The sequence below is a fragment of the Acinonyx jubatus genome, chromosome A2 (genome assembly GCF_027475565.1).
Source record: "Acinonyx jubatus isolate Ajub_Pintada_27869175 chromosome A2, VMU_Ajub_asm_v1.0, whole genome shotgun sequence".
Taxonomy (NCBI): Eukaryota; Metazoa; Chordata; class Mammalia; order Carnivora; family Felidae; genus Acinonyx; species Acinonyx jubatus.
The window spans coordinates 92,035,692-92,048,696 of NC_069383.1; the positions used below are offsets into that span (position 1 = coordinate 92,035,692).

At 43.3% G+C, this 13,005-nt stretch overlaps 1 protein-coding gene across 2 annotated transcripts in view; it reads right to left on the minus strand.

Annotated features, from left to right (window-relative positions):
* Positions 1-7,716: 7,716 nt before the first annotated feature.
* The window catches only part of LOC106980647 (uncharacterized), a 31,445-nt gene continuing 26,156 nt past the window's right edge, over positions 7,717-13,005 (minus strand). The window contains exons 6-7 of one of the 2 annotated variants that reach the window (XM_053218647.1): positions 9,921-9,968; positions 7,717-8,320 (exon numbers count right to left, since the gene is read on the minus strand). In XM_053218647.1, the coding sequence (XP_053074622.1) occupies positions 8,178-8,320; positions 9,921-9,968 (191 nt within the window). In that variant the 3' untranslated portion in view covers positions 7,717-8,177. Of the gene's footprint in view, positions 8,321-9,920; positions 9,969-10,173; positions 12,456-13,005 lie in introns of those variants that run through there. The other variant, XM_053218648.1, reaches the window with a different exon arrangement.

Consider the following 13,005-nt stretch of genomic DNA (forward strand, 5'->3'; position numbering starts at 1 on the left):
GGTGCTGCTCAGGGCCGCCTGCAGCTTCCCAGAAAGCAGCCCCATCCCCTGCTGGTGCCGGGGCGGGGCTGGGCCAGGGCACTTTCCAGAAGAGTTGAGGGCAGCCCGGAAACCTCAGCCAAAGCTCCACATCCTGCCTGCCTTTCCCACAGGCTCTGTGGCTGCCAGGTGCACGCGGTCTGCAGGGACCTGCCCGTTCAGAGGCCTGTACGTGTGGCCAGCCTTCCAGACCCGCTTGTCTGGTGAGCAGTCCAGTCGTGGGGTCTAGCCGGGGGCCCCAGCTCTCTGGGAGGCCGACGCTGTGATCTGACACATGGTGGCTGAGGGGGGGAGGTCCTTCTCAGCATGGAGCTGTCCAACAGGGACATTTGAAAGCTCTGAATGATGCCTCCTGAGTCTGTGAAGATTTATTACATTGACAAGGACAGAATGACAGCTCCAGGCCAAACCTGTCACTTGAAGGATGTGTGTCCTTCGGAAAGTCACTGTAAATGGGAATAACAATTCCTACTCTGGAGACTTCATCTATCCTGGGTCTGGGATTTGGCCAAGTTGGTTGCTTTGTAAATAAATGAGATCAGTCAGTTTTAAGTACAATGTGGTCCTTATACCCACTTGTTCCTCATAATAACATGTCAAAGTAGTTATACCAACCACATTTGACAGATCAACTAACTGGAATCTTAAAATGTTTCAGCTGCTCAGAATCACATAAATAATGGAGCCTTGATTCAAACCCAAGTCTATGAAATTCCAAAACCCATCACACCATCCATTTTCTACACGTAGAATTCAACATATATATAGAGTTACTTTGAAGCTCTAAAGAGTAAGGAGCCAGGAGGAAATTTCAGAATGATAGCAGAACTCAAGACTATCTCTCACGTGCCAATAAGCAAAGAACATAAGCTATTCTTGAAGAGTCGTTATTAGTGCAGGACGTCAAATGTAGTAGAAATTCTTCTATCACTTGTGAATTAATAGTTGCTTACCTTTTGTGAGAGACTATTTTTATGTTTATTAATTTTTGAGAGAGAGAGAGTGTGTGAGCGGGGAAGGGAACAGAGAGAGGGAGACACAGAATCTGTAGCAGCTTCCTGGTTCTGAGCTGTCAGCACAGAGCCTGACGCGGGGCTCGAACCCACAAACCGCAAGATAGTGACCTGAGCCGAAGTTGGATGCTTAACTGACTGAGCCACCCAGGAGCCCCATGAGAGACTATTTTTTAAAGGCCATAACAGAAAAATCATTAATCCAGCAAATACTTTATTCAATGTCAAGCATTGTACATCTTGATTCCTTCCTTGCATAAAGTAGGGGTTCTTCATCCCATTCTGCAGATGAGACAGAGGCTTAGGGAGGGTAAGTAACGTACTTGAGATTGTCTAGCTAAGAGCACAGCAAGAACTAACTTCAAGACCTTCAGGTTAAGGAAGTACGTGCCCCAGGTAACCTGCTTGGATGTTTGTGATTCAGGGATTAATTTCTGTCCTCATTGAGCTGTTGCTTTGAATGCAAAAACGTGGTGTTGTTATACTTAACCATTTGTTTTCAATATTGTGCTTAAAAACTAAGGTAGTTTGCTTGGTACTTACTCTGACTTCTCGCGCCCCCTCCTGGCCATTACAGGTATGTCATACACCTTATAATTCTTGCTGGAGCCCAGAGAAGTGAAGTCTGTTACAGGAAAGACCCAGCCTGGTCAGTGGAAGAGTCCAGAAATACTTGGCAGGAAACTTGTTTTTCCAGTTGTGTACTCACTGTGTTTGGGAGTTGTAGGTAAATGGGTCCTTCTTGGAAGCCGTTTTGTTTCTTTGTTTTGTTTTGTTTTTTCAGCCTCAATGAGAGGATTGACTGATATGTTTAGTGTCTTGTGTACCTGTGAAAACTATAGAAATGTGGTTGTTTCTTTTTTTTAAGTTTTAATTTATTTTGCTAGAGGGAGGGAGAGAGTGAGCACGAGCAGAGGAGGAGCAGAGAGAGAATCCGCAACAGGTTCTGTGCTGTCAGTGCAGAATCCTACATGGGGCTCAGTCTCACCCACTGTGAGATCATGACCTGAACCGAAATCAAGAGTGAGACACTTAACCAACTGAGCCACCCGACACCCTGAGATTTGCTCTGAATAACACATCTTTACATTTATATAAACGGCATCCCATTCCCATCAATCCGTGTCTGTCCATCCGTCTGTCAACTAGGCTCACTGCTCCTCTGTGCTGCTCCTTCTGATATTTTTAATTTCTTCTCTACCTTCTTTTATATTTATCAACAAAAAAGATTTGCTCGTCTTTTGTGAAATTGATTCCTAAATGTGTTATTATTTTTGGTTCTATTGCAAAAGGAATTCTTTCGTCAGTTTCAGTTTCAATTTTGCCTGTTAGTACATAGAAATACAACTGATATTCTGTACTTTGAGTGTGTACCTTGTGATGATGCTAACCTTGTTTACGAAGTGTAGTTTTGGTTTTGTGTGCGTGTAGGTTCCATGGGAATACTCGCCTACAGGATCATGTCATCTGTGGATACATTTTTGTATTTCCTTTTCAATCTGATAGAGATCTTTACTTGACTGAGTTGCACTGTCTAGAAACTTCAATACCATGTGGACTAGAAGTGACAAGAGCAGACATCTTTGTCTTGTTCCTGGTCTTGGGGGGAAAGCATTCAGTCTGTCAACATTACATATGATTACATATGGGTTTTCAGAGATGCCCTTTATTAGGTGGAACAAGTTCCCTCACACTGAGATGGTTTCTTCTGCTCTCTCAATTTAAAGCTCTCTAGCAAATATTTCACTTCAGGTATAAAAAGTTTCGATTATAGATTTTATTTATTTTAAACATATGTTCTGTTCTGTAATTTGGGTATCTATCATTAGAATAACTTTGTTGACTTTTTGTTGTCATATTGTCCTTTATTTCTTTAAGCATGGATTTCTAGAGGGTTTTTTTTTCTTGAACATAATTTGTAATAGCTGCTTTGAAGTCTTTGTTAAAGAAAATATCTAGACACACTCAAGGACAGTGTGTGTTGAGTTGTGGGGGCTTTTCCTCCTAAGAATAGTCACACTTTTCTGATTCTTTGCCTGTCTTCGTATTTTTTTATTGAAAACTATGCTGCTGAAAATATATTGCATGAACTCCTTTTTCCACAAAAGTTTGTTTTCCATGTTGTTTGTAGGCTCAGTGAGTTGCTTGGACTAAATCTGTGATATTATATCCCCTGCCGTATATGATTGCTCATGACTCTCCTTTTTTCTTTTATTTTATTTTGTAGCCTAGCTTCCTAGAGATCACACCTTTGTCTACATAGCTTAGTCGTAGCCAAGATTAACTAGGGATTGTGTTCAAGCACCTTAAGACTGTGACCCTTACCAAATGGTTATTTTGTATAGATTGGGTAGCATATTCATATTTTAGGCAATTAGCACATAGACTTTATGTGCAAAAGTATAAGTCTTCCCGGCTTAAAATTTTTGTTGAGTATTTTCACAGCTCCTCTGCATATGCCCATCACCTCAGGGTCACACAAGAGTCTGTGGCTGGCTTGTACTCTTTCGGGTCTCTGCTAAGCAGGCACACAGCTTCAGCCAAGCACACGCTTGCTGCAGCCATGACCTCAACCTCAGGCCAGCACAGCCCCTGCCTTCCTGCCTGCACACCACTGAGTCTCTCGATTCATCCTCACATCACTCCCCATCCCAAATTATCTGAGTTCCCTTACACTGTGGGATTTGCTGCCAGTCCTCATGGCCTATCCCATCTTGGAAGAACCTTCATGCCCATGGAACCGGGTGTTGGCAGGCGGGGAGAGGAATGGGAGTCCCTCTAGACCAGTGCACCATTGTTGTTCCCTGATCTGCAGCTTTTCAGCATAAAAACGTCTCAGATTGTTACATGAATTTGGACATTTTCCAACCACAGAAATGGTCTTTGTTGACCTAGTCCAGTTTGCAGTTGGTGTCCAAAGAGATGATTTGTTGGCCGTAGCTAAAAGACCTGGCTTACATTCACTTTTCAGTTATGCAAAGCATACATTTTAATTAAATGTTTGGCTTTATTTAGGACTCTCAAGTAATTCCAAGACATCAGAATTGGGGCTCAAGTGCCATTAAGCTGACAGGTGGAGAGTAACGCACAAACAGGAAGACATGTCATGACCATCTTCCCCGGGCTCATGTCCAAGTGGGAAGGCATTTCATCTGCCCCTGTGTGTCTACAGCCATTCAAGAGGCTGGAAAGTGAAGGCTTCCAACAGCCATAACTTTATCTATTTATGTCACCACAAATGTCACCTGAACTGTGTGACATGTATGAGGTTAAGATGTGGGACGCAATCTTTTCTTTAGATTCTGTTCATTCTTCTGTGCCAGATTTGTTCTTGGCTCTAAAGCAGGCAGACACTCTCAGAAGGAAAAAAAAATGTGTTGTTTGAGGTGTCTTATCTGACAAGAGGAAAGCAGCTGTGAGGCAGGCTGCTTCTTTTGTGCATGAGGAGAATCTATCCCTAACCTGTACCTTGGTTTCTCATGACAACTTTTTTTTTTATCTTCCCTGACTTTGAGACTAATACATACTTTCTGTAAAAGTGTTTGTAGAACAATCACAGACTGCCCTTCGAAATATTCAGCTACACCCATGTTGACAGTTTCATTTTTTCCCCTGCTCATTTTTTGTTTGTAATTTCCCATTATGGTGGCCATACTGCCAATATATGTATACGTTGTTTTAAAAATGATAATTTAAAAAGAATACAGTCACTTTATTGCAGAAACTTTGGAATATGCAGACATGCTTGAAGCCATTTGGTTATTTTCTTCTTGTCTTTCTGATTTGCATGGACGTATTTATGTTTTTATTTTTATAAATATATTCCTATGCAATATATCATTTTTTATTGCATATTTTATTTTCCTTCCTAAATGAATAATTTTCTGTGATGCATAAATGATATAAATATACTTTTAAGTGGATATAGAATATTTCACGGAAATAAAATAATTATTTAACATATTTTTCTGCTCTCAGACGTTTAAAGCTTTTTCTAATATTTAGAGGGAAAATGTACGTAATGGACAACAAGTATTCTTGTGTCAGAGATGTTTCCTGAGGAAATAACTATGGAATGTAATGACAGGGTCAAATGTGCATTGTGCAGGTCAGATCAACTCCATCTGTGTTTGTTCTGAGAATGAACCAAATGACAGAAGTGCCACCAGAAAGGGTGTGGAACCCTGAGGCCTAACCAGAAAGAGCTTTTTATGGTGGAGAAAAGGGGAGGAGGGTCTGCAGATTCTAGAATTTGGACTGAATCTAAACAACTCAGTGGTATAGTCACATTTAGATTTTCCTGTCTCAGGAGTGGAGTCTCATATATAACAGGCCAACAGATGCCTATGCTGCATGTCAGTGTATAATTTATCCTGAGACAGAGCTCAGTCCCGCACAGGCTAGGCTGAACCAGTAGTATGTGGCCCATGTTCATGGAAGCCAAGGCTCACCCAGAGGTTAGCGCCCAAGCACAGAAGAAGAGGAATGAAATCTATGGTGAGATGTTCTGTGAAGTCAAACCTTGAAAGCCTAAAGCACTGACGTCCACAATAGAGTTTTGTTTCCCCAGGGACTGGTCAGGTTGGGTCTCAGGACTGGGTACCCTCTCTGTACCATGTTGCAGTGGAGCAGGGGTGGGGACACTTGCTCTTTGTGTTCACATTGCTGAACAGCCTTCCTCTGCTGGACCCCTATCCCACCTAGCTGATGTGCCTGTCTTCTATTAAGCTTGCTCGAATTAAGCTTGACTCTACAGTCATTTGTCCTGTAGAGGGACTTGGATGAGTCAACATTCAATTACACACTTGACTCAGCACCTGCATATGTCTGTGTTCTTGTGATGAAAGAAGCACCTCTCTGTTGAACATCTACAGCCTACCTGTGCTAGTAGATTCATGGGCACAGGTCTTGTGTCAGCCTGTCTACACCGAGAAATGAGACTAAAAGACATGGGTTTCAGTAAATCACATGCCATTAAAAAGTGCAGATTCTTCATGGAATATCAGGATTGGCTAGGGCTACAAGAAGTCTGCATTCTGCTTCCTTCAGAACAGTGTCATCAGAGAGGACTAAAGTACAGCGGCTCAACAGTCCGGGTCATAAGGCTCCCAACTCAGGTAGCAGCTACTTGGAATGAACTTGGTATAAAATAGGGACCCTTCACCACGGAATAAGAATATCTTCGGCAGCAATCATATGCGTGTGTGCAGATGGATTTTTCTTTCATCAGCTGTGACCTTTTGGAAGTGAGCAAAGTTGGCTGTGGTTTAACTGCCCTTAATTTATCATGCAGCACCCCAGCCACCGCTTGCACAGCCCCAACCAGTAGGGGCCGGTTTGACTTCAAGCCTTTTCCACGAATCAACCACATTTGATAGAGCAAATAGACCAGAAAAACCCTGAGAAAACAAAACACCAGCCCCTTCCTGCCCCCCACACTGTCCCCTGCACCACCGCCCTCCCCCTCTCTGCACCTGCCAGTGCAGAGCAGAGCCCGCAGGGCTGCCCAGGTCCGGTTGGGGAAGGGAGGGGTTGAGGATTGGAAGCCATGGGGGACACTGGCTAGGAGTGCCCGGCCCTGAAATCAGCCCACACGGCTCTGGGTCATTTGCTAGTTTCCCCTTTGCCTCCGTGCTTTCCACATGCAGAAACAGTTCCAGATCAGTCCAGATCTCTATGTAGAGACTTTGTCCTAAGGAGGTCTGATCAAATTCTTGAGACTCAAGGAGTAGATCAAAATTAAATTTTCGCTTCCTTGTATCTGGTGGGTCTTACGTAGGTTCCACGTGGGAATCTCTACTTGCTTCAGAAAGCTACTGCCCCACCAAGCAGAAGCTGATTGTAAATAAACAAAAATCCTTCCCAGTTTGAAATGAGACATTGTTTTCATTCTAATATATAAACATTTTTGCTTTAAATGCATTCACTAATGAAAACAGAACATATACAATCACTCATTTTTCCCCGCCTACCACACCCTGAACGTTTTGTTTTGCATCCATGTTTGTAGCAATACACACACACATAGAAATGAATGTCATACTTGTTAGCATGTGTGCGTGTGCATGTGCGTTCTCGATTTTTTCTAAACTAGAGCTGCCAACAGTGGATGCTGATGCTGTTGGGGACTTGCATGTGCCCAGCATAATTATGTCGTCCACACAACCTAGGAGACAGGTCACTGTAACTCCATTTTAGAATGAGAAAATTATGGCTCAGAGAGTTCAAATAGCTATAGACCCAAGATTGAAGCCCAAGCACTTCGAGTTCAGAGTCCACACACTTAACCTCTCCCCCACCCTCCCTTTCCAGAGTTGGTACAGCTCTCAGAAAACATGGTGCCCATGAAATACGGGTACAAGTTTGAACACATCTGCCAGTCACGAGATTTGTGATCCTGTCACCAGCAGAGCATCTTAAAACAAATGAGTCTGAATCTGCTGACTTGGAAGGACAAATAACTTGGGCACCTTCACTGGCTGGGGCTCCCCAGGGGCCAGTGCCCCAAAGAACCCTAACCGGAACAAGGACTCTCTCAGGGAAAGAGTTAGAAATGTGGAATTGACCATTATTACATCAACGCTGAATGTGAAGGCTCAGTTGTGATGCTGTCCCTTACCTTGTACTTAGATCTCAACAAAAGAATGTCCACAGAGGCAAAAGGAGACTTGTGATTGTTTTTATTGTGCCTATTATGAAAAACATAACAAAACTCAGGTAGCAAAGATGGCAGCTTCCAGAAATGTAAAATAAAAGGCCTCCAGGAAGTTATCTGGATACAGAGCCCCAGGAGCTCTATGGAAGCTGCACACCAAGTGTACTCAGAGGCGAGGGTGCTGTGCTGCTGACGAGCTGGCGGACGTGAAGGATAGAGAGGTACTGAAGCCCCTGTGGATGCCCCCCGGCCCCATCCCTGAGTCATGGCAGAAATTGTTCTCCATGCAGAGTGACATTTCCTGTCTGCCTAGCGGTTTGTAAACCTGTTCTGCAATGATGACACATAGAAAAAGAAACATGCGAACTGAAATAACCCAAACGCAGAAAAAAAGCCCCGCTATATCTCCAGCAGACTCTTCTAGTGACAATAGCCAATGGAGAAAAGTGGACCCTTGGTGCCACCATGGGTTAGGAACTCTTCCCATTGTCACAGAGTGCTGGTCTCCCAAGCAGACAGATGGCGATGATGACGGTGTAGACCATGCTCTTGATGACAAGGAGGAGGTAGGTGTAGTAGGCAGAGGTGTTCACGAGCTGCACCTGTCGGGGGTCTAAAAGAAGCCATCGGTTAGTTTCACACATTTCTGATGTCCTGGGTTGAAGTGACTCTCACCAGTACAACTGGAGAGTAAACATCTACACCACCATCACCACTAACACCACCCCCAAGACTACTCAGAATCCAGTTTGCCGACCAAGTCTGTAAAAAACCTGTGAAATTCACTTAGAATATTCCAAAGTATTCTAAACGATGGTTGTGTTTGTAATTCATGAACCCAGGGGGGAAGAACCATTGGTGATAGATAGCTTTTAGCATTTCTTCATCCCCAGCATGTCCCTATGTAAGAATAGTAGGCAATATCCATGAACCACAAACTAAATGTCAGTTGAGAACTTTGCCTAGAAAGCCTTAATCCTCTTTAATTTTGCAATAACATATGAGATTATTACTTTCATTCCCATTTTCTTATACTGAGGACAGGGAGAGGAGCAATTTGCCTGATTTCATGCAACTAGTAAGTACGAGAGGCCAGATTTCAATCCCAGCAACCTGGTGTTTCAGGACGCATTCTCAGCTACTCTGTCATCCTGGATCTCCACATGCAATGAATACCCAAGACACCCAATGACTATGGCTAAATGTAAAGTTGGATGATGATAAGGAGGATGATGACGAGTAGCCAGAGTCCAGGAGCCCCTTGATATTGGACAGGAGGACAAATCAGCAGGACTAGAGCCAATGGTCCTCATCATTTCCTTTGTGCATACGCGGGGAGAAAGGGCCAGGAACTACTACTTATACTTAGAATGTACTCACAGGTACTTATTATGCGGCTGCTAAATGAGATACCTGAAGCAAGACACTCCACATAGGGGGCCTTGTGTTTTCAATAACTGAGCTGGGTGTTATTTGTGTCATTTGTGGTTGGCTCAGAAAATGTAAATAAGCTAACCCTATTCCTGCAAATAAATAATTAAGACTGGGGTGTAAGTCTGGATTCTGACACGCGAAGTCCTGCCATCCCACCCACCCCAGGTGTGCAGCCTGTCTCAGAGCCTTGGGTTTGGGATGTAGAGGAAGAATGAAACCTGAGTAAGTGCATGAAGTCTTGATTCATCTAGCCTGGGGCGAAGCCCGGATCTCGCTGTGTGGCATGATACAAGGGACGTAGTTAATCTCAGCAACTTGTCCTCAGGGGCAAAATGGGAATGAAATACTCACAGTGAGTGTTAAGAGAATTCAACAAAATGCACTGACAGTAACACGATGCCTTTTGTCCAAGAACCTCTCAGCATCATTTACTAAGTACCAGCAAGAATAGAGACTTAAAAAAAAAATCTAAAGCAACAGCATATTTTCCTCAGTTAGTAGAAACAAAGGCCACAGAAATGCATGAAGTGCGTTGTTAACAGACGTCAGAGCCCCTCACTGCACCCCTACTTTACAGGCCTCTCCTTCCCAAGCCAGCAGTTACTGTGTGAAGACGACTCCTGAGACATGATGGACTGACTTAAATTACCACTCAGTCTATTTTGCAAGATCCTGCCATTGTGAGGCTTCTACCCGAAGCCAGAGAAGTTCAAAAGTTAAGTTGATCGGAAGGAAACAATGCTATAGCCTAACATACAGGAAACAAGTACAAAACTTACCATTTTCATCTTTCAGAGAAGCTTTTGTGTAGTTAACAGCAGCGAGCTCTAAAAGAAATGAAAGCAAGTATTATTCTGTTGTTCATATCCATTATCTGACTCGTGTCTGTACTGTGGATGGTTTGATGGATGGATAGATAGATAGATGATAGAGAGATAGATAGATAACAGAGAGACAGATACACAGATAGGTAGATACACAGATAGATAGAATCTGCCAACAGATAAGAAAGAACCATTACAAATAGGAGCTCTGGTTCCTTGTAATTCTTTGTAGATCAATTCATATACTGTATTTCTGTGCAGGAAGATGTTGAAGTTCATGAATTTTTTTTCTTTCTTCCTCACAACTGGGGAGTAATATCTAAGACTATATCTTGTTTTCCCTCTGTCCTCACAGCTTCCAGCACAGTGCCTGTGGCAAAGTAGGTGTTCTGTAAATACTTGTTGAATGGAAAAACATCCAGAAACAGTGGCTGCTGTAAAGTCCTGAGCACATACCACTCACATGAAGCGTGGCCACCAAAACGATATCGTCCAACCCGAGAATCCACAGCAGAATCTTACACGTTGGAAGGAGGCTGGTGTAGGTCAATTTCCCATGTAAAAACAGAAGCAGCCTTACTTTTCCAAATCACGCACACCCCAATAACCGCAAGTCCCGCACATGATTTTCTAGAGTGGAGGTGTTTGTGGACATGACAACAAGGCAAATGAAAGCCAGTACCCTTAGATGGTTATTCCTGTGCCAGGCACTCTGTGAAAGTTCACGTGCGTTATCTCATCTGATCCTGGTGACACTGACATGAGCTGGATTTGGAGGAATCCATGTTACGCGTAAGGAAATAGGATTTAGAGTCAATAAGTACCTTGCTGAGAATCATACCAGTGACGGGCAGAGCCGGCACTCAGGGTCGGAGGTGGGGGGTTAGATGAGCTACAGCATGTGGAACGTCCCTTGTACAACAATCCATACAAATCAAACCTAAGTCCACCATCGTGGACTCTCATATATCATCTCTTCCGGATACCCTCGTTACTTTTACCAACTGACCATTTATTACAGAAGCTCAGGATCTGGGTGTACTTTCTGCAGGGATAGGATGATAGGCAAGTCACATCGATAGCTGCCTGAATACATAAAACATGAGATGAGGGTTGTATTTATCTAGAGTGTAAAAACAAAACAATACAAAAACAAACAACCAAAATAAAAAACATCCAACATACATACAAAGACAAAATTCCTTAAAAAGTATATTGACCGTGGGGCACCTGGGTGGCTCCGTCGGTTAAGCGTTCGACTTTGAATCAGGTCATGGTCTCACATCTGTGAGTTCAAGCCCCACGTCAGGCGCTGTGCTGACAGCTCAGAACCTGGAACCTGCTTCGGATTCTGTGTCTCCCTCTGTCTCTGCCCCTCCCCCACTCACGCTCTGGGTCTCTCTGTCTCTCAAAAAATGAATAAACGTTAAAAATTTTTTTACAAAGATCATTGACCGGTGGATGCAGAGAGTCATGAGGTTGTTTTGATTTATCTTTTTCTGTTCAAATGTGTCCTTGTCCCTACACACGTGGTTCAGGTGTGCAATTGTATGCCTTCCACACAATCTAATTTTGTCACTCTTAAAAAGATGGGTTTGAGGTATAAACTGTCAGGTAAATCCCAAGAAGGAAACTGTTAGTATAATTACATTAAATGTTAAAATATTCTCAAAAGCTGACTTTAAAATGCCTTAAATGTCTTTCTTTTCCATACAGTGGCTTTGGTCACCATACTGCGCATCTGGAACTAATATAGCACTACAAGAGAACTAACTGGAATTCCAACAAAAACTTTAAAAACGATAAATAAAAATCTCTTATCATCATGCATTGGTGAGCTACCTCACTTTGTCTCCATCTGATTCAGAAACGTCCAGCGTCTGGGCAGGACCTGGCGTCAAGTGGAAAGGGTACTGGTGTGATGTGTGCCCGAGGCTCCATACCTTTAGTGTTACAGCAGGAGCACTCGGTAAGGTCCCTCTTCTACTGGGGGTTCGAGGGCTGTCTTCCTCTGATGACGTGTCTAAAATACCTAGTCCCCAGGCTTTAAACTGTGACCAACAGGATCCTTTGCACTGTGATCTAAGAAGGCTTCCGTAACCTGGTGGTGACAGGCTTGAGCAGAAGACAGGGTAGACATACACCCTCTGGACAGGCTAGCATAGGACAGAAAGGATCAGCAGAAGGTTGTGCACTGAGAGAATCCCAAAAAGTTTGCAAGGTTTTCCTTCAGGCGCCTATTACTTGCCCACTAAAATAGGAGACTTGGTCCCTGGAGATCACAAAAGATGTGCCCCAAGGGGGAAACCCACTTTTTAAAAGTGTCTTCGCCACAGGGAGGGCATCAGCCTCTCGGCAGGGAAAGGCTTCAACCCTTCCAGAAATGTACAAACAATAACCGGGGGTTGTTGACAGCCCGCACTAAGTGGCAGTGGCATGAAGTCCGGCTGCAGGTGTTCAAGGGGTCCCCAGGGAGGAGGTCTGAAGCTTCTGGAACAAAAAACAATTTTTCCAAGATTATGCACCTAGCAGGTTAGACACTCAGGGTAAGTCATTTTGTACTATTATTTAATCCTTACCACTGATGCCTGTTTATAATTCGAGTCATCTTAAATGCCTCATGGTGGGTGAAAGAGTGAAAAAATAAAACTAAAAAAAAAAAAAAAGCAAGAAAAACAGGGTTTGTCAGGGAGTCAGAAAGAACCAAGTGACCGTCTTGGTTTTCCCTCAACTCCAACTCTTTCTTGAATACACTGCCAGTTTGTTCACCTTGATTTCCCAGATTCAGAAGCACACCGGTGCCATGGTACAAGGTCATTAGGACAGCAAGTCTGGCATGAGAGGCCATCTTTTTCTTTTTTTGGAGAACCAGAATGGACTTTATCTACAAGTGCCACAATCTTATAAATACACTGTAAAGAAAACTTAGTATGAATATTTATTTGACAATGCTCCCCGTTAACATATCAAGTAAGCCAAATTAGTTTAACAAATCCTTTGGAATGTTCCAGGTTAAAGAGACCTAAGCAGACCAAACTCC